Below are 21718 nucleotides of genomic sequence, written 5' to 3'. Positions count from 1 at the left end.
ATGTTACGGAGTAATTGCCAGGTGTATTCATTCACAGTTGCCTGCCCAGAGTTCTTTTTGATGTTGCAAATGGGAGTATCAGTTGCCGAAAGATTGAGCGGTAATTTGAGAGCTGAATGAGCAGTTCTTCCCCCTTCCAAGAGAGAAGCTGCGATACCTGCGATAGCAAGAGCAATATTGCCTGTTTTTCTCACTTCTGCAAGGATGAGGCTAATTAAAAAAGTTTTTCCCGTGCCTCCTGGAGCGTCAAGAAAGAAAATGCCCCCTTCATTGCTTGAAATCTTATTAACAATGAGATTAAATGCTGCTTTCTGATCTTCAATTAGAAGAGGTTTGTTTCTTTCCACAAATCTGGAGAGTTCATCTTGATTGAAATTCATCTCATGTAGAACATCAAAATTAGTTAGATCTCTATCGTCGCGAAGTGGTGAAATGAAGCCTAGCTGTTCTAGAGGCTTGTTAAGAATTGCCATACACGTGTCTTCAATGTCGATTACGGCTTTATTGTACAGCATGTCTGAAATCTGCAAGTCGGGATTATTTGCAACTCTGCGTGATAGAAGCAGATAATCTTCGCTCAAAGAATCACGATGATTCTTCCACAATGCCATTGGATCAGATGGTGCACAGGCTGTTAAAATATACATATATATATATAATTGGTGCGTACACCCTCTTTGGGTGTTTGGCCGAGCTCTTCCTTCTATTTGTGGTGTGCGTCCTGATGTTGTTCCACAAATGGGGGGACCTACAGTTTCAAGCGGACTCCGAACGGCAGATATTTTTATGAGGAGCTTTTTCATGGCAGAAATACACTCGGAGGTTTGCCATTGCCTGCCGAGTGGCGACCGCTATTAGAAAAATGTTTTTCTCAATTTTGGTGTTTCGCCGAGATTGGAACCAACGTTCTATCTGTGAATTCCGAATGGTAGTCACGCACCAACCATTCGGCTACGGCGGCCGTTGTTAAAATAATCGCAAATAAAAGACGCGTTTGGTTGGGCATCGATATAACAGATGCTTCTGACAGTGCTGTGTCCCAATGTTGATCATCTTCTAGAAGTCCCAGCTTCTGGCATGCTTGACGATACGTGGAGCAAATATCACCTTCGACAGTGCGTATATGTTCAAACGATGTAGGACCCTTCACAACATGCAGTAGCATCCGCAAGTAAAAGCACTCGACATTGTTAGGATGGACCGTGTATACTCTGCTTAGAGCGTCGCTCTTCCTTGCAGTTGTTCCAGGTACTATAGCGCCTTGTTTCCTCTGATAAAATTGTTTTCGTGATGCATCGCTCTTCCTTGCAGTTGTTCCAGGTACTATAGCGCCTTGTTTCCTCTGATAAAATTGTTTTCGTGATGCATCGCTCTTCCTTGCAGTTGTTCCAGGTACTATAGCGCCTTGTTTCCTCTGATAAAATTGTTTTCGTGATGCATTCCACGTGTAATACTGAGGAACTTCTGGATAAAGTAGTGTCTTGGCAAAGCAGTCCTCATTGCATAATTTGAAAAAAGCTGTTAGTGTGGTGTTTGGTGGATCAGCTGCTAGTTGTGCAGCGTTTTGAGCTGTGAATGTGATTCTTTGGCCGTTTTCCAAGTGTACAGCAAGATGAACAGCAGTCGGGTGACGGTCATGCATTGGAAAGTTTAAAATCCTCCAAACTGCTTCGTTACTCGAAATGTACCGCCCCATTTGAAACAGAGTTATTTCATCATTTTCGATCGTGACTCCAAACATTGCCATGTTGCTTCCTTTGTTAATGTACTTGCATATATATTTAATAGATTTTACAGAATTGCAATACTCTACGTTAATGTGAACCTGAGACCTTTTTGAAAGCAAAGACCCGATTTACACGAGGAGACATCTGGAAGGGAAACATTTTGTTCAAGGGCGAAGGACGGTCGAGGAAGAGAGAAGGGATTTTGTCTCCCGTACTCGGCGACACGCTTTGCTCTTCTTATTCGTATTTCTTATCTTAAAGCAATTTTTGACAGTTGCTTCATTCGTTTTCTTCTTTTGTGGAAGAAAGTTCTAAGTTATGTGTTGGTTTTCAATCAAACGGAAGATAACAACGATGACAAACATCCGAACGCTGCTTGGGAAATGCACGATTATTTTTGCTAGTAAAGTAGGTATAATTTAAAATAGTTATGGGACATGTTTATGTTGATTTCTAATTTTCCCCTGCATTTCTAGATACTCAAGCTAATTTTAAGTTAATTATTTACATAAGAAGTATTTTTAATTTAATTTTTTTTATTCAAGTATAAGAATTTATAAATATATTTCAATAAAAAAAACAACAAATTATTTATTATTTAACCAGTTTGCATTTTTCATTCATATAATATATTTAAGAAACTGTTGTCGAACGCTCTCTGCTTTACATGTAAGCGCGTGCTAGAATACATCCGAACCAGACGATGCTAAAGTATTAAATGTCAAAATGTCGCGGAAACATTTTTGCTCGTGTGTACGCGAATGAAACATCAAAAGAGAATTTCCAGTGTCTCCCTTCCAGATGTCTCCTCGTGTAAATCGGGTCAAAGGAGTATATGGAACGACCCATTTGTTGTCAACTTGCACTTCTCTTTGTTTTATTTTAAGAATAGCTTCATGCCATTCGTCTTCTGGTCTTCTTCTTCTGTATGTGGGGTAGCCATCTTGTCCAGTTTGAGTCTCGAGAAAAAATGCACGCGAAATATTTTCGTGCACTGTCCATCTTTCATGCATGGTGAAGCGGGATTTAATGCTCCGCAAGGACCGTGGATCATGTTGTTGCTAACAATTTTGAATAAAAGAGGATCTGTTTCCTCGTTTAGTATTTCAGCTGAGATAATTTTGTCCATATTGTCAGATTGAATTTTTTCTTTAAGCCAGATGAGTATATGTGCATGAGGTAATCCTCTTGTTTGCCACTCTATTGTATACATGAAGAATCGGACGTCACCGTATACTTTCAATTTGGCGATCGTATCCATCAGTTTTGTAAGTTTTTGTTTGAAAACTCTCGCTATTAAATGAGGTCTGTCTGTAGCATTTTGTCCAGCAAGCAAAAGCGATTCAATTTCATCCCACTTTGGATTACATGTGAATGTAATAAATAAATCTGGTCCACCATAATTTCTAACATACGTCATAGCATCCTGAGTATATTCTGGCATATGCCTAGGACTGCCTGTAAATGATAAAGGTAAAATTCCCAGTTTTCCTATATCTTCGGCATTGCATCTCGTAAGTGAACATATTCTTCTGCTCTTAGTTTTTTCTGGTTAAGTCTCACGTATAAAAGACGCTCACTTTCACTTTTGTCAACTAAAAACTGTTGCAATAATTTTGCACAGTGTAGTAGATGGTTATGCCCTTGTCTTATCATTATGCGATAAGAATAAAAATTCATTGCCGAAACTTTTTATCTGTGGGCGTTATTAAATTAACTTGATGAACGTTAAATATGTATCCGTCTTCACCTTCCCAAAAAAGCAATGAATACGAGTATTGAATTGCGTCATATGATCGAAGGGTTTCTGAAATTCGCTGTAAGGCATTCCTTCTTTTGTGAAGCACAATGTCCCTCTTCTCAAATTCATTACCGACAATGATGATTGCAACTTCATCTGATGTTGGAGCATTGAAACGTCTCTCATGTTCACTTTTGTTGCTCCGAAGGATGTCATGTACGCACTGTACAACACGTTGATACAACAATCGCAGCGTGTGTGCTGTGCGTAAGGATTGTTGATACAACAAAAGCAGCGTGTACATGTTGCTTTAGTATTTTTGATTTGAATTATTACTTTTTCGGTTTGGGTCTTGATAAGAGCTTCTTTTTTCGCAACGAATGTTTTTAATAACTGATAACAAAAAATAAGAGGAAAACAATTGAAACTAAAATAAAAGTGCCGCGCCGCATAGATTGGTCGCAATATATCAATGGCTGTTTAAGTTGCTTCGAGTTGGAGTTGAAGGGTGAGAAAAGTGCAAGAACGTAGAGTCGGTGTAGGAGCGATTACAAACGGCAGCAATTAGAATCTGGAAGCGCCGTATAAAATAGAAAAACCCAAATTGGTGACCCCGAACAAAGAAAATTTTTATAAAAAAGTGTTTTCCGAGAAAATTGTGGACATTTCTAATACGGCGAGCGTGCATCGACCATAACCTAAATTTCTCCTGCACCTGCATACTAACATAACCGCACATTCCACCACGTGTAACCAACGCTTGTGGTACTACACAAAAGTTCGGAACTTAACGGCGAAATTTAACACAAACATTTGAAAGGGGTTTTATTGATGCAACGCGGTTGGTAGGAATTGCCTTCCGCATTTAATTCACAATTCTATGCAACCATACAAACAAGTGTACTATTAATGCAACTTTAAACGTAATTCAACGTGCAAATACAACATTTTGGATGCAATATTTTTTCGAATGAGAATATCATCAAACAACGAGAAGCCTTATCTACGACCAAGAGAGCAAATACCAATCGAAGTTTTGGAAGCCATTCAACGGAACCTACAATCAATATTTACCAGAATGATCCAAGGAGACTGCACCCCTGGACCTCATAAGGAGCCTCTCAACGGCAACTACAACAAGAATTTCTCGAAAATGTGAGTACCTTCACCGATCAGCCTTTACAAAGTAGTCATATTGCGGTTAAATCACCAGTTGTCTTGAAAAGTATCCCTCATATATTTTCCATTCAAATGGAGACGTCTTTTCGACGCGCTAACATTTCTCGCGATGATACAAAATATGACCACGTGGTCGGCGCATTGGACGCGCAAATTCTCGAACTGGTCAGTGATTTTCTCCGCAATCCTCCCGAAACGGACAAATACGAGTGTCTCAAAAATAGAATTATCGCGGAATTCGCGGACTCCGAATCGAAAAAAATTCGAAAGTTACTTAATGACGTTGAGCTAGGTGACCGTAAACCATCTCAGCTTTTGCGCCACATGCGTGACCTGGCCGGAAGCTCAGTTTCGGAAACAATTTTAAAAAGCTGGTGGATTGAAAGATTGCCTGTTCCACTGCGAGCTTGCTTGATAATTGGTGATGAAGATTTAGAGATATGCGCCAAACGCGCCGATACGATCATGGACTTTGTTGGATCCACATCCTTACAAGTCATGGCAGTGAAAGCTGGTGCCAGTACACCACATAAAAATGAACAATTTGAGGAAATCCTCAACAATATTAAAGCTTTGACACAGGCAGTTACGAATTTGGCAACCCAGTTGACCACCCCCGGTGATCATTCACGGTCACGATCACGAAGTGGCAACAACCAGAATGCACGTTCAAGCTCCGGCGACAACGGTAATGCCAAACCGTTTTGCCGATACCACTACAAGTTCGGTGGCGCAGCACTCAAATGTGTTCCCCCGTGCAAATTTAATGATAAAAGACCGGAAAACTAAAAACCGCTTCCTTAGGGACGACAGACGAAGCGGAAGTCATGATCTGCAGGAATTTTCTCATTGACACCAGCTCCGATATCTCAATTCTACCGCGTATTTTCGGTAACAAATCGGCCGGCCCGTCCTCATATCGTTTATTTGCCGCAAACGGCACTCCCATTAAGACTTTCGGCCAACATCAGCTTAGCCTGAACATTGGCCTCAGGCGAAATTTCACGTGGCCATTCATAATTGCCGATGTAGATAAGCCAATCATCGGCATACATTTTTTAAATTACTACGGTCTCATTATTGATGTTAAAAAGCGCAAAATTATTGACGAAAAACCCCAACTGGTGGTTAAATGCAATTCAACTATGACTCCATATGAACGTTTATCCACCATCAATGTCGGGAATAACAATATGGCTGATCTCATTAGCGAATTCAAGGCTCTGACGCTTCCACCGATTTTTAGCAATACGGATTCAGTCCCAACTCATGACATTACTCATCAAATCATTACCACGGGTCAGCCCATATTTTCGGCAGCACGTCGTCTCAACCCGGAGCGACTTAAAATTGCCAAAACAGAATTCGAAGCCATGCTCAATGCTGGCATCTGCAGTCCAAGCAAAAGTGCATGGGCAAGTCCATTACACATGGTTCCCAAAAAAGATGGGCGCTGGCGATTCTGTGGTGACTATCGGCGTCTCAATTCCATTACAGTACCAGATCGCTATCCCTTGCCTCATATCCATGACTTTACACAAAAGTTTGCTGGATGCAAAATTTTCTCGATCATCGATTTGGTTAGTGCTTACAACCGAATTCCAATTAATAGGTCTGACAAGGAAAAAACGGCCATAATCACCCATTTGGCCTATATGAATTTAACGTCATGACATTCGGTCTCAGAAATGCTTCTCAAATATTCCAAAGGTTCATGAACAAGCTGTTCATGAATTTGGATTTCGTTTTCGTCTATATAGACGATATTTGCGTGGCTTCGGTTAACGAAACCGAACACCGCCAGCATCTTCGCATAGTTTTCGAGGGATTGAGCGCTTACAATTTGAAGATTAATCTCGCCAAATGCACCCTCGGCCAGCTCGAAATATTTTTTCTCGGCCACACGATTACGGCAGATGGCCTCGCGCCTCCTAAGGCCAAAACCGAGCCCATTCGTCAGTTCAAAAAGCCGACAGTAGCTCATGAGTTGCGCCGATTCTTGGCACTCCTCAATTATTATCGTCGTTTTTTGGCTAATGCTGCTTTCACGCAGGGTAAACTACAATCTCTCATTGTCGGAAATACAAAAAGAGACAGAACGCCATTCATCTGGACTGAAGAGGCGTCCCAGGCGTTTGAACAATGCAAGTCTGATCTGGCTAAGGCCACACTGCTGGCACAACCTTTGCCGAATGCCCAACTGATTTTAAATGTTGATGCCAGCAATTATTCGGTTGGTGCAGTTTGACAACAGCGAGTGGGTAATGATTTACAACCCCTAAGTTTTTTTTTCCAAACGAATGTCTGATACCCAAAAGAAATACAGTACCTACGATCGTGAATTATTGGCAATCTACTTGGCTGTCAAGCATAATAAATACATGATCGAGGGTCGTGAATGCATCATTCTCACCGACCACAAGCCCATTACGTTTGCTTTCAAGCAAAAACCGGAAAAGGCTTCGCCCAGACAGTTAAGGCATCTTGACTTGATTGGCCAATATTGCGCAGACATCCGGTACATATCGGGCAAAGATAACGTTGTGGCAGACGCTCTATCAAGAATCGAATCCATTTCCAAAAGCGAAGTTGGCCATCGTGATATCGCTCAGCTGCAAAGCAATGATGAGGAGCTGACATCATTGTTGAGTCCAGATTCCAACACTCATATCAAGCTTCACAAAATCACGATTCATAATTTTGATTTACCCCTATTTTGCGACATTTCCCAGGAGAGGGTTCGCCCTTTCATTCCACAAGCTTTACGAAAACAAATTTTCAATCTGGTACACAATGTTTGTCATCCCGGCAAACATGCTACCAGCAAGCTTATCACAGAACGCTATTTCTGGCCAGACATGAAAAAAGACGCCACGCATTGAACAAGTCAATGCCTCGATTGCCAAAAAAGTATGATTTCTCGACATAATCGAGCAACTCTTGCTGAGTTTAAAATTCCTGACGGTAGATTTCACCATGTCAACATCGATTTGATTGGTCCTCTGCTGGTCTCGAATGGTTTCCGTTATTGTCTCACTTGCATTGACAGATTCTCCCGATGGCCCACGGCCATTCCACTGCAGGATATGTCGGCGGAGGCTGTCGCAAATGCTCTCTTAAACGGATGGATCTCTCACTACGGTGTTCCACGCGTTATCACAACGGATCAAGGTAGGCACTTTGAATCCGCTTTGTTCATGGAATTATCAAAAATTCTTGGATTCAAACACAATCACTTGACTGCGTATCATTCACAAGGGAATGGCATGATCGAACGTTTTCCCCGCACGCTTAAAGCTGCGATCATGTGCAAAAACGATGCCACTTGGTCCAATTCACTTCCTCTCATTATGCCTCGCCGGCCGAGCTCGTTTACGGTACAATCTTGCGTCGTCCCGGTGATTTTTTTGAGTATTCCAAACAACCTGAGTATTCGACTGAATTCGTGAGCGGGTTGAGGAGTACCATTCAGCAGTTACGTCCGATCGCGTCGTCCAACCACGCCAATATTAAAAGTAACATTCAGAGTGGGCTTGCCAACTGCACTCACGTTTTCTTACTCGACGACTCAGTTCGCAAATCGTTAAAACGTCTCTATGGCAGGCCTTACAAAATCATTAAACGTTGGGATAAGACCCTTGACATTGACATTCGAGGCAGATCGGTGACAGTAACCACAGATAGACTCAAGGCTGCGTGCTTAGACTAAAATTTTGTTAACCAAAATTTACCTCCTAGTATTAATAGAAATCAAGAGGCTCAACCAACAATTACTCCTAAGCAAAATGTACAGCCATTAGATTTAAGTTACAAAAAACAACCTATTAGTAATAAGAGTGAGGATGCCACACATACAATGGCCTCCAAAACCACTCGCGCTGGCAGACAGATTGTAAGACCACAGCGCTCCGTTTCTTTTGTATCGTGATCGGTTGATCACTGGTGGGGGAGTGATGTGGGGCATTGCCTGCAATTGCATGTACGCACTGTACAACGCGTTGATACAACAATCGCAGCGTGTGTGCTGGGCGTAAGGATTGTTGATACAACTAAAGCAGCTTTAGTTGCTGTTGTTTTTTTGTTTTGAATTATTACTTTTTCGGTTTGGGTCTTGATAAGAGCTTCTTTTTTCGCAACGAATGATTTTAATAACTGATAACTTAAAATATGAGGAAAACAATTGAAATTAAAATAAAAGTTCCGCGCCGCATAGATTGGTCGCAATATATCAATGGCTGTTTAAGTTGCTTCGAGTTGGAGTTGAAGGGTGAGAAAAGTGCAAGAACGTAGAGTCGGTGTAGGAGCGATTACAAACGGCAGCAATTAGAATCTGGAAGCGCCGTATAAATTAGAAAAACCCAAATTGGTGACCCCGAACAAAGAACATTTTCATAAAAAAGTTTTTTCCGAGAAAATTGTGGACATTTCTAATACGGCGAGCGTGCATCGACCATAACCTAAATTTCACCTGCACCTGCATACTAACATAACCGCACATTCCACCACGTGTAACCAACGATTGTGGTACTACACCAAAGTTCGGAACTTAACGGCGAAATTTAACACAAACGTTTGAAAGGGGTTTTTATTGAAGCAACGCGGTTGGTAAGAATTACCTTACGCATTTAACTCACAATTCTATGCAACCATACAAACAATTGTACTATTAATGCAACTTTAAACGTAATTCAACGTGCAAATACAACATTTTGGATGCAATATTTTTTCGAATGAGAATATCATCAAACAACGAGAAGCCTTATCTACGACCAAATGAGCAAATACCAATCGAGGTTTTGGAAGCCATTCAACGGAACCTACAATCAATATTTACCAGAATGATCCAAGGAGACTGCACACCTGGAACGTCATAAGGAGCCTCTCAACGGCAACTACAACAAGAATTTCGCGAAAATGTGAGTACCTTCACCGATAAGCCTTTACAAAGTAGTCATATTGCGGTTAAATCACCCGTTTTCTTGAAAAGTAGCCCTCATATATTTTCCATTCAAATGGAGACGTCTTTTCAACGCGCTAACATTTCTCGCGGTGATACAAAATATGACCCCGTGGTCGGCGCATTGGACGCGCAAATTCTCGAACTGGTCAGTGATTTTCTCCGCAATCCTCCCGAAACGGGCAAATACGAGTGTCTCAAAAATAGAATTATCGCGGAATTCGCGGACTCCGAATCGAAAAAAATTCGAAAGTTACTTAATGACGTTGAGCTTGGTGACCGTAAACCATCTCAGCTTTTGCGCCACATGCGTGACCTGGCCGGAAGCTCAGTTTCGGAAACAATTTTAAAAAGCTGGTGAATTGAAAGATTGCCTGTTACACCTCGAGCTTGCTTGATAATTGGTGATGAAGATTTAGAGAAATGCGCCAAACGCGCCGATACGATCATGGACTTTGTTGGATCCACATCCTCACAAGTCATGGCAGTGAAAGCTGGTGCCAGTACACCACATAAAAATGAACAATTTGAGGAAATCCTCAACAATATTAAAGCTTTGACACAAGCAGTTACGAATTTGGCAACCCAGTTGACCACCCCCGGTGATCATTCACGGTCATGATCACGAAGTGGCAACAACCGAATGCACGTTCAAGCTCCGGCGACAACGGTAATGCCAAACCGTTTTGCCGATACCACTACAAGTTCGGTGGCGCAGCACTCAAATGTGTTCTCCCGTGCAAATTTAATGATAAAAGACCGGAAAACTAAAAGCCGCTTCCTTAGGGACGACAGACGAAGCGGAAGTTATGACCTGCAGGAATTTTCTCATTGACACCGGCTCCGATATCTCAATTCTACCGCGTATTTTCGGTAACAAATCGGCCGGCCCGTCCTCATATCGTTTATTTGCCGCAAACGGCAATCCCACTAAGACTTTCGGCCAACATCAGCTTGAATTTGAATTTGAAAAGGTCGAGCCAAGGAGCACCAGGAGATTTGGTGGCTCCTAAAACACTCAGGCTAAAAAAAGCCCATTGTATTTAAAGCTCTGGAAAGGGGGTAGATAGTCAAGGAGGGAGGGAGAAAAGTATCATAGAAAGAGATAGGAAAGAATAGAGACAGAGATAGAGATAGTTAGTCCTGTGAGAATTTTCCAGATTCTTTGACAAATTTGTAAATATCCTCCAGTTTTAGAGAACGAATAATACTCATTCTCATGACATCGGAACCCAATACTCGTAGTCGCGCTCTAGCAAAGGCAGGACACTCACAGAGAAAGTGCTCAGTGCTATCCGCCTCCTCCAAGCACGACAGGCATACCGGGTCCTCGATGATTCCAATTGTGGTCATATGCTGACCCCATGGGTTGTGTCCTGTAATGATGCCGACCATCAACCGAATGTCTTTCCTTCTAAGTTTTAGTAGAAAGTTTGACAGTTTTCTGTTCGGACTTGTCACAAAACACTTTGCAGTTCTGCAGCGTTCTAGACCGGACCATCGCTCTTTATGTAGATTGCCTACATAATCGTTGATCCAGTTCTTGATTCCTGCGGGACTGATTCCGATTATTGGCTCTGGCCCCTGTGGGGGCACCGCTGATCCACGGTTGGCCAATTCGTCGGCAATTTCGTTTCCTTGAACACCGGAGTGTCCTGGAACCCATATAAGTACAAGCCTGTTCTGTCTTGCGACAGAATTAAACTTCTTCTTACATTCTTGAACAATCTTTGAGGTTTGCTTCGCGTTCTCCAGGGCCTTCAATGCAGCCTGACTGTCACTGAAGACTCCAATCTGTTTCCCGCTCCATCTCCTCTCGATTATCCATTCGGCTACTTTTAGGATGGCAAAAACTTCTGTTTGGAAGACAGTTGCCATTCCCCCCATAGCGTAGTGATACTTATTACTATCGTTTAAGTACCATCCGGCTCCAGACCCTATTTCAGTCTTGGACCCATCGGTAAACAAAATATCCGTCAAACCTCCCTGCATGCCTCCTGGATTGCTGACATCTGACATCAAATTTCCTTCCGAATGAAACTGTGGGTATCAGGTCATCTTTAGGTGCCAAAAACAGTGGATACTGCTCCGACAGCAACTTAAAGATTTCTCTGTGTCCCGAAGCTCCATCTTCGTGCCAGAAACCATATTTATGGAGTCTACACATAGCTTTTAGTGCTTCCTGTTGTATCTTAAGATCCAGGGGGAGCAAATCAAGCATAGCATTTAGGGCATCTCCAGAGGTTGTACTCATGGCACCCGTGATGCATAAACATACACTTCTTTGCAGCCTGTATAGTTCCCGGATTGTGGACTTAACCGTGCTCCGTCGCCACCAGACCACAGAAGCGTAAGTGATGATTGGTCTGATAAGTGCCGTGTATATCCATAGGACCACAGCAGGTTTCAGACCCCAAGTTTTGCCAAAGGCTCTACGGCATTGCTGAAAAATCTTCAATGCACGATTCACCTTCAGTGAAACGTGTGTCTCCCAAGTCAGCTTCTTATCCAAGATTACTCCTAGATATTTAACTTCGTTGGAAAGACCAAGTGTCACACCTTTCAGTGTTGGAAGACTGAGTCCATCCAATTTCCGTTTTCTCGTAAACAAGACTATAGTTGTTTTGTTCGGATTAACGGAAAGACCTTGTCTCATGCACCAATCATCGATTTTGTCAAGAATCCTCTGCACTTTCGTGCAAAGCCTCCTCAAGGATTTATCCGATGTTAGCGCACAGACGTCGTCCGCATATGCTTGGACGTGAAAGCCGAGTTCCTGCATCTCCACTAATAGGGAGTCTACGACGAAGCACCACTGCAGCGGAGAAAGAACACCCCCTTGGGGACATCCTTGCTTGGCCCTGACTGTGATTTGCTCGTCATCGCTCCCCCCAGCGCTTAACAGCCTCTCAGAGAGCATGGAGTATATCCATTTTATAATGGCTTGATTAACTCCGTGTCGTTCGGCAGAAGAACATATCGAGCCGAAAGTGGCATTATCAAAAGCCCCCTCAATGTCCACGAACACGCCCATTGTGTATTCGTCAGCTTCCAGCCCAGCTTCAATCTTGCTAACAAGATCGTGTAAGGCTGATTCACATGATTTTCCACTCTGGTAAGCGTGTTGATTTCTACTAAGTGGACTTCTCGGCAATACCCCCACTCGAATATGTTTCTCCACCACTCGTTCCAGACTTTTCAACATGAACGATGTCAAACTGATTGGTCTGAAACTTTTTGCTAGGGAATAGTCATCTTTTCCTGGTTTCGGAATAAATACTACTCTTACGCGTCGCCATTGGGATGGTATATAACCAAATGCAAGACAGGCTGTGAAGATCCTTTTCAGGGCCTCAATCAGCCTGTCTCCTCCTTTTTTAAGCATTGCTGGATATATTCCGTCAGGTCCAGGGGACTTAAAGTTCTCAAAGGAAGATAAGGAAAACCTTATCGATTCCCTTGTCACTATCCGACTAGCAATATACCAGCTGTACCTAGAGGTTCCACCGTTGCCACCGTTGTTGTTCATGCCACTCTCAACTTCAGAGATAGTTCTACTACCCGGAAAGTGGGTTTCGAGTAGAGCATTAAACGTTTCCGATTTGGAAATGGTGTATGAACCATCAGGTTTTCGAATGGAATCCAGCCTTACTGAGCGGTCTAAATGAAGGACCTTACAAAGTCTCGCTGTTTCCCTCATTTCTTCGACGTTACTGCAGAAATTTCTATAGGATTCAAGTTTGGCTTGCCGTACTTTTTTCTTATATTCTCTCTGTGTAAGTCGATGATTGGCCCAGTCCTCTTATTTTTTGGTCTTCAAGGCCTTATTGGGAAGTTTCCTGGACCGTACATGAAGCTTCGACAGTTCAGGGTTCCACCAAGGAACCGCTTTCCCCTGTCTGCTTTGCCTGAGTGGACACAGTTCCTCAAAGCAATTGATTAAAGTACCTTCTAATTTCTTAGTCGCATCTTCAATCATTTCTGCTGATTTGAGTTTTTTCAGGTTTGGTAATCGCTCTGTTACAAGCTCACCATACCTGTCCCAGTCCACATTTCGAGGATTCCTACCGGAAGGTATTGATATTGTGTCAATTCCCAGTCGGAATTCGATAAGACGATGATCAGAAAGAGAGTCCTCCTCCAAAACTCGCCATCGGTTGATTTGATTTCCAACTGACCTATTGGTAAGTGTTAAATCAATCACCTCTTGTCTCCTTCTGGTCACAAAAGTTGGTTTGTTACCAGTGTTTTGAATGACCAAATCGGATGACAGGATAAAATCCAGTAGCTTGAGACCTCTGGGGTTGCATTTGCTGCTTCCCCACACAATGTTCTGTGAGTTTGCGTCACAGCCCACTATTAGCCCCAGATTATAGGATTCTGCGTACTTGACCACTTCTCTTAGCTCCCTCGAAGGAGGTGGCTGTAAAGAGTCGTAGGGTAGGTAGGCCGAAACTATAATAGCTTCGACACTGTTCCCACTTTTCAAGTACTTTATTTTTGCAGCAACGATATCTCCGGAGCATAGCTCTTTTAACATCGTGTGTTCGATCAACCTCGGCATGATAATACATGCTCGCGGTCTCACATTCCCTTCACAATGAAGTATTTGTCCCCACGACATAGCACTTAGACCACAGATAGGCTTGTGACATACCCATGGTTCTTGTATAAGTATTATGTGTGGGTTTGTTTGCAGTTTTGCATGCCTACGGCACAAGAGAGCCGTAGACGCTTTGCTATGCTGCAGATTTATCTGTGTAAATATTACTTCAGTCATGAGACTGAGTATATTTACGCTTTGTCCTCCACCTTATCCTGGACGCGGAACTGGATCCGCCCCAGATGTAGGTGGGGACGGCACCCGTACTTCGACTTAAGAACCTTGAGGGACCCAAGATCGATACCCAGTACCAGGTGGGAACCCGCCTCCGAAGTGGTAGCGGATTTCTGCCTGGTGCACGAGTATACTCTCCAGAGAGTCGTGTCAAGATCCTTATTCTGAACACGGATGCGTTTGAGGAGTTCTGCTGAATTACAGGAAGGACCCGGAATCCAGACACTCGCTCGTACCAGCCTTTCTTTGCTACTCTCAACAAGAATAAACTTGCTGTTTTCGCAGGCTGGGATTTTTGCTATCGCTCTTTCTAGCCATTCTCGGGAAAAAGCATTGGAACAGTGCACCTTTACGATGCCGTCCACCACGCTTTTCCCCTCGAAAGTCGGCGCGTCTTTCGACTCACCGATAGCTTTCCACAGATAGCTGTCAAGATAGTCTTGTTGCCCTTTGGACAGTAGACCATCTTGTTTGTCGGTATGTATCTCCACCGTCATTGCCTTTGCTGCCATTCTCGCGAATGATTCGCCAGACGTTGACGGAAGAGTGTCATTCGACATTTGAGGTCCCTTAGCCTCTGCCTTGTCAGGCAAAGGTTTGTCTGCCTTGGATGGGGTCGAGGATGCAGGCATTTCCGAATTGCGTTTTTCAACTTTCCTCTTCTTTGCCTTCCTCCTCTTCCCGGTCGTTGGCACAGACCCCGTTTCGTTTCCGGAAGAGCGCAGCGCTACAGAGGAATCCTCTGTTCTGCCACGCTTTCCCGTTTCCGTTACAGGTGTCGAAGTTGACGGAGCTTGAGTCCTTGCCTTAGCTAGTGCTTCGGCTTGGCTCGCCTTCTGTCTTCTTCGTTTGATCTGCCTTGCGGTTAGACCAACACCTGCGTTCGACTCTCCAATAACTTCGGTCTTTTCACCGGTACTTACCTGATTCACACCAGGTTTAACCGTTGTCAAAGACTTACTCGGTACCAGAGATCCGTCTGAGTCTACTGAGAGATTGTCCGCTATCTCCACATCCTCCACAACTTGTTCAGTTGCTTCAGATCGTTTCGATGGCGGTGTATCGCTCACACTCACTCGGCTCTCCATTGGCATAGCCAATGTGCCATGTTTCACCACTAGTAGTGCGCTTCCTCCGGAACCCTGGGTGTCAGTTCCGGTCATAGGGGAATGTGGGGTTCGGGCCTGCACATCCGATGCCCGAGCCGTCGATTGCTCGACGGGAGGATTTCCCAAAAGTGGGTTACCTCTTGCAGAAATATCTTTATTTAGCCTCCACATTAAGAAAAGAAATGCATTTTATCCCTCCTGCCAGGTTGTCGGTACGGTACTCTCCACATAGTACTTGGGTGGCCACCAATTCCGCCGTTCCGCGGATGAGTGGATACCCAATTCCTATATGAAGCTGCCCTCTTAGTTCGTGGTAAGTTAATCTCCATAGAATGGGGTTAACTCGCCACTTAAGCCTCATCCCCGCGGCAAGGAGACCGACATGACAAGACATAACATCAGCTTAGCCTGAACATTGGCCTCAGGCGCAATTTCACGTGGCCATTCATAATTGCCGATGTAGATAAGCCAATCATCGGCATAGATATTTTAAAGTACTACGGTCTCATTATTGATGTTAAAAAGCGCAAAATTATTGACGAAAAACCCCAACTGGGGGTTAAGTGCAATTCCATTATGACTCCATATGAACGTTTATCCACCATCAATGTCGGGAATAACAATATGGCTGATCTCATTAGCGAATTCAAGGCTCTGACGCTTCCACCGATTTTTAGCAATACGGATTCAGTCCCATCTCATGACATTACTCATCAAATCATTACCACGGGTCAGCCTATATTTTCGGCAACACGTCGTCTCAACCCGGAGCGACTTAAAATTGCCAAAACAAAATTCGAAGCCATGCTCAAAGCTGACATCTGCAGTCCAAGCAAAAGTGCATGGGCAAGTCCATTACACATGGTTCCCAAAAAAGATTCTGCGGTGACTATCGGCGTCTCAATGCCATTACAGTACCAGATCGCTATCCCTTGCCTCATATCCATGACTTTACACAAAAGTTTGCTGGATGCAAAATTTTCTCGAACATCGATTTGATTAGTGCTTACAACCGAATTCCAATTAATAGGTCTGACAAGGAAAAAACGGCCATAATCACCCCATTTGGCCTATATGAATTTAACGTCATGACATTCGGTCTCAGAAATGCTTCTCAAACATTCCAAAGGTTCATGAATTTGGATTTCGTTTTCGTCTACATAGACGATATTTGCGTGGCTTCGGTTAACGAAACCGAACACCGCCAGCATCTTCGCATAGTTTTCGAGAGATTAAGCGCTTACAATTTGAAGATTAATCTCGCCAAATGCACCCTCGGCCAGCCCGAAATACTTTTTTTCGGCCACACGATTACGGCAGATGGCGTCGCGCCTCCTAAGGCCAAAACCGAGCCCATTTGTCAGTTCAAAAAGCCGACAGTAGCTCATGAGTTGCACCGATTCTTGGCACTCCTCAATTATTATCGTCGTTTTTTGGCTAATGCTGCTTACACGCAAGGTAAATTACAATCTCTCATTGTCGGAAATACAAAAAAAGACAGAACGCCATTCATCTGGACTGAAGAGGCGTCCCAGGCGTTTGAACAATGCAAGTCTGATCTGGCTAAGGCCACACTGCTGGCACAACCTTTGCCGAATGCCCAACTGATTTTAAATGTTGATGCCAGCAATTATTCGGTTGGTGCAGTTTGACAACAGCGAGTGGGTAATGATTTACAACCCCTAAGTTTTTTTTTCCAAACGAATGTCTGATACCCAAAAGAAATACAGTACCTACGATCGTGAATTATTGGCAATCTACTTGGCTGTCAAGCATAATAAATACATGATCGAGGGTCGTGAATGCATCATTCTCACCGACCACAAGCCCATTACGTTTGCTTTCAAGCAAAAACCGGAAAAAGCTTCGCCCAGACAGTTAAGGCATCTTGACTTGATTGGCCAATATTGCACAGACATCCGGTACATATCGGGCAAAGATAACGTTGTGGCAGACGCTCTACAAGAATCGAATACATTTCCAAAAGCGAAATTGGCCATCGTGATATCGCTCAGTTGCAAAGCAATGATGAGGAGCTGACATCATTGTTGAGTCCAGATTGCAACACTCATATCAAGCTTCACAAAATCACGATTCATGATTCTGATTTACCCCTATTTTGCGACATTTCCCTGGAGAGGGTTCGCCCTTTCATTCCGCAAGCTTTACGAAAACAAATTTTCAATCTGGTACACAATGTTTGTCATCCCGGCAAACATGCTACCAGCAAGCTTATCACAGAACACTATTTCTGGCCAGACATGAAAAAAGACGCCACGCATTGAACAAGTCAATGCCTCGATTGCCAAAAAAGTATGATTTCTCGACATAATCGAGATACTCTTGCTGAGTTTAAAATTCCTGACGGTAGATTTCACCATGTCAACATCGATTTGATTGGTCCTCTGCCGGTCTCGAATGGTTTCCGTTATTGACTCACTTGCATTGACAGATTCTTCCGATGGCCCACGGCCATTCCACTGCAGGATATGTCGGCGGAGGCTGTCGCAAATGCTCTCTTAAACGGATGGATCTCTCACTACGGTGTTCCACGCGTTATCACAACGGATCAAGGTAGGCACTTTGAATCCGCTTTGTTCATGGAATTATCAAAAATTCTTGGATTCAAACACAATCACTTGACTGCGTATCATTCACAAGGGAATGGCATGATCGAACGTTTTCCCCGCACGCTTAAAGCTGCGATCAGGTGCAAAAACGATACCACTTGGTCCAATTCACTTCCTCTCATTATGCCTCGCCGGCCGAGCTCGTTTACGGTACAACCTTGCGTCGTCCCGGTGATTTTTTTGAGTATTCCAAACAACCTGAGTATTCGACCGAATTCACGAGCGGTTTGAGGAGTACCATTGAGCAGTTACGTCCGATCGCGTCGTCCAACCACGCCAATATTAAAAGTTACATTCAGAGTGGGCTTGCCAACTGCACTCATGTTTTCTTACGCGACGACTCAGTTCGCAAATCGTTAAAACGTCTCTATGACGGACCTTATAAAATCATTAAACGTGGGGATAAGACCCTTAACATTGACATTCGAGGCAGATCGGTGACAGTAACCACAGATAGACTCAAGGCTGCGTGCTTAGACTCAAATTTTTTTAACCAAAATTTACCTCCTAGTATTAATAGAAATCAAGAGGCTCAACCAACAATTACTCCTAAGCAAAATGTACAGCCATTAGATTTAAGTTACAAAAAACAACCTATTAGTAATAAGAATGGGGATGCCACACATACAATGGCCACCAAAACACTCGCGCTGGCAGACAGATTGTAAGACCACAGCGCTTCGTTTCTTTTGTATCGTGATCGGTTGATCACTGGTAGGGGAGTGATGTGGGGCATTGCCTGCAATTGCATGTACGCACTGTAAAACGCGTTGACACAACAATCGCAGCGTGTGTGCTGGGCGTAAGGATTGTTGATACAACAAAAGCAGCGTGAATACGTTGCTTTAGTATTTTTGTTTTGAATTATTACTTTTTCGGTTTGGGTCTTGATAAGAGCTTCTTTTTTCGCAACGAATGTTTTTAATAACTGATAACAAAAAATAAGAGGAAAACAATTGAAACTAAAATAAAAGTGCAGCGCCGCATAGATTGGTCGCAATATATCAATGACTGTTTAAGTTGCTTCGAGTTGGAGTTGAAGGGTGAGAAAAGTGCAAGAACGTAGAGTCGGTGTAGGAGCGATTACAAACGGCAGCAATTAGAATCTGGAAGCGCCGTATAAATTAGAAAAACCCAAATTGGTGACCCCGAACAAAGAACATTTTCATAAAAAAGTGTTTTCCGAGAAAATTGTGGACATTTCTAGTACGGCGAGTGTGCATCGACCATAACCTAAATTTCACCATCACCTGCATACTAACATAACCGCACATTCCACCACGTGTAACCAACGCTTGTGGTACTACACCAAAGTTCGGAACTTAACGGCGAAATTTAACACAAACGTTTGAAAGGGGTTTTTATTGAAGCAACGCGGTTGGTAAGAATTACCTTACGCATTTAACTCACAATTCTATGCAACCATACAAATAATTGTACTATTAATGCATACTTTAAACGTAATTCAACGTGCAAATACAACATTTTGGATGCAATATTTTTTCGAATGAGAATATCATCAAACAACGAGAAGCCTTATCAACGACCAAGAGAGCAAATACCAATCGAGGTTTTGGAAGCCATTCAACGGAACCTACAATCAATATTTACCAGAATGATCCAAGGAGACTGCACACCTGGAACGTCATAAGGAGCCTCTCAACGGCAACTACAAAAAGAATTTCGCGAAAATGTGAGTACCTTCACCGATAAGCCTTTACAAAGTGGTCATATTGCGGTTAAATCACCCGTTTTCTTGAAAAGTAGCCCTCATATATTTTCCATTCAAATGGAGACGTCTTTTCGAAGCGCTAACATTTCTCGCGATGATACAAAATATGACCACGTGGTCGGCGCATTGGACGCGCAAATTCTCGAACTGGTCAGTGATTTTCTCCGCAATCCTCCCGAAACGGACAAATACGAGTGTCTCAAAAATAGAATTATCGCGGAATTCGCGGACTCCGAATCGAAAAAAATTCGAAAGTTACTTAATGACGTTGAACTTGGTGACCGTAAACCATCTCAGCTTTTGCGCCACATGCGTGACCTGGCCGGAAGCTCAGTTGTGGAAACAATTTTAAAAAGCTGGTGGATTGAAAGATTGCCTGTTACACTTCGAGCTTGCTTGATAATTGGTGATGAAGATTTAGAGATATGCGCCAAACGCGCCGATACGATCATGGACTTTGTTGGATCCACATCCTCACAAGTCATGGCAGTGAAAGCTGGTGCCAGTACACCACATAAAAATGAACAATTTGAGGAAATCCTCAACAATATTAAAGCTTTGACACAGGCAGTTGCGAATTTGGCAACCCAGTTGACCACCCCCGGTGATCATTCACGGTCACGATCACGAAGTGGCAACAACCAGAATGCACGTTCAAGCTCCGGCGACAACGGTAATGCCAAACCGTTTTGCCGATACCACTACAAGTTCGGTGGCGCAGCACTCAAATGTGTTCTCCCGTGCAAATTTAATGATAAAAGACCGGAAAACTAAAAGCCGCTTCCTTAGGGACGACAGACGAAGCGGAAGTCATGATCTGCAGGAATTTTCTCATTGACACCGGCTCCGATATCTCAATTCTACCGCGTATTTTCGGTAACAAATCGGCCGGCCCGTCCTCATATCGTTTATTTGCCGCAAACGGCACTCCCATTAAGACTTTCGGCCAACATCAGCTTAGCCTGAACATTGTCCTCAGGCGAAATTTCACGTGGCCATTCATAATTGCCGATGTAGATAAGCCAATCATCGGCATAGATTTTTTAAATTACTACGGTCTCATTATTGATGTTAAAAAGCGCAAAATTATTGACGAAAAACCCCAACTGGTGGTTAAATGCAATTCCACTATGACTCCATATGAACGTTTATCCACCATCAATGTCGGGAATAACAATACGGCTGATCTCATTAGCGAATTCAAGGCTCTGACGCTTCCACCGATTTTTAGCAATACGGATTCAGTCCCATCTCATGACATTACTCATCAAATCATTACCACGGGTCAGCCTATATTTTCGGCAGCACGTCGTCTCAACCCGGAGCGACTTAAAATTGCCAAAACAAAATTCGAAGCCATGCTCAATGCTGACATCTGCAGTCTAAGCAAAAGTGCATGGGCAAGTCCATTACACATGGTTCCCAAAAAAGATTCTGCGGTGACTATCGGCGTCTCAATGCCATTACAGTACCAGATCGCTATCCCTTGCCTCATATCCATGACTTTACACAAAAGTTTGCTGGATGCAAAATTTTCTCGAACATCGATTTGATTAGTGCTTACAACCGAATTCCAATTAATAGGTCTGACAAGGAAAAAACGGCCATAATCACCCCATTTGGCCTATATGAATTTAACGTCTTGACATTCGGTCTCAGACATGCTTCTCAAACATTCCAAAGGTTCATGAACAAGCTGTTCATGAATTTGGATTTCGTTTTCGTCTACATAGACGATATTTGCGTGGCTTCGGTTTACGAAACCGAACACCGGAAGCATCTTCGCATAGTGTTCGAGGGATTAAG

General features: G+C 43.3%; 3 protein-coding genes across 3 annotated transcripts; all 3 read left to right on the top strand.

Annotated features, from left to right (window-relative positions):
• Positions 1–4719: 4719 nt before the first annotated feature.
• LOC128869427 (uncharacterized) lies at positions 4720–10226 on the top strand. The gene is made up of 5 exons (XM_054111977.1): positions 4720–5335; positions 5452–6190; positions 6358–6880; positions 6966–7165; positions 9974–10226. Exons 1-5 carry the CDS (start codon positions 4720–4722, stop codon positions 10224–10226), a joined length of 2331 nt encoding a protein of 776 aa, XP_053967952.1.
• Positions 10227–19969: 9743 nt separating this feature from the next.
• Positions 19970–20686, top strand: LOC128869424 (uncharacterized). Its single transcript, XM_054111976.1, has one exon. The coding sequence runs from the start codon at positions 19970–19972 to the stop codon at positions 20684–20686; it is 717 nt and encodes a 238-aa protein (XP_053967951.1).
• A 38-nt stretch (positions 20687–20724) lies between these two features.
• Positions 20725–21465, top strand: LOC128869423 (uncharacterized). The gene has a single exon (XM_054111975.1). It carries the CDS (start codon positions 20725–20727, stop codon positions 21463–21465), a length of 741 nt encoding a protein of 246 aa, XP_053967950.1.
• Positions 21466–21718: the final 253 nt, after the last annotated feature.

This window comes from Anastrepha ludens, chromosome X (assembly GCF_028408465.1).
Source record: "Anastrepha ludens isolate Willacy chromosome X, idAnaLude1.1, whole genome shotgun sequence".
Taxonomy (NCBI): domain Eukaryota; kingdom Metazoa; phylum Arthropoda; class Insecta; order Diptera; family Tephritidae; genus Anastrepha; species Anastrepha ludens.
Note: the sequence above shows the minus strand (reverse complement) of the source record. Positions and strands in the feature narration are given on the sequence as shown.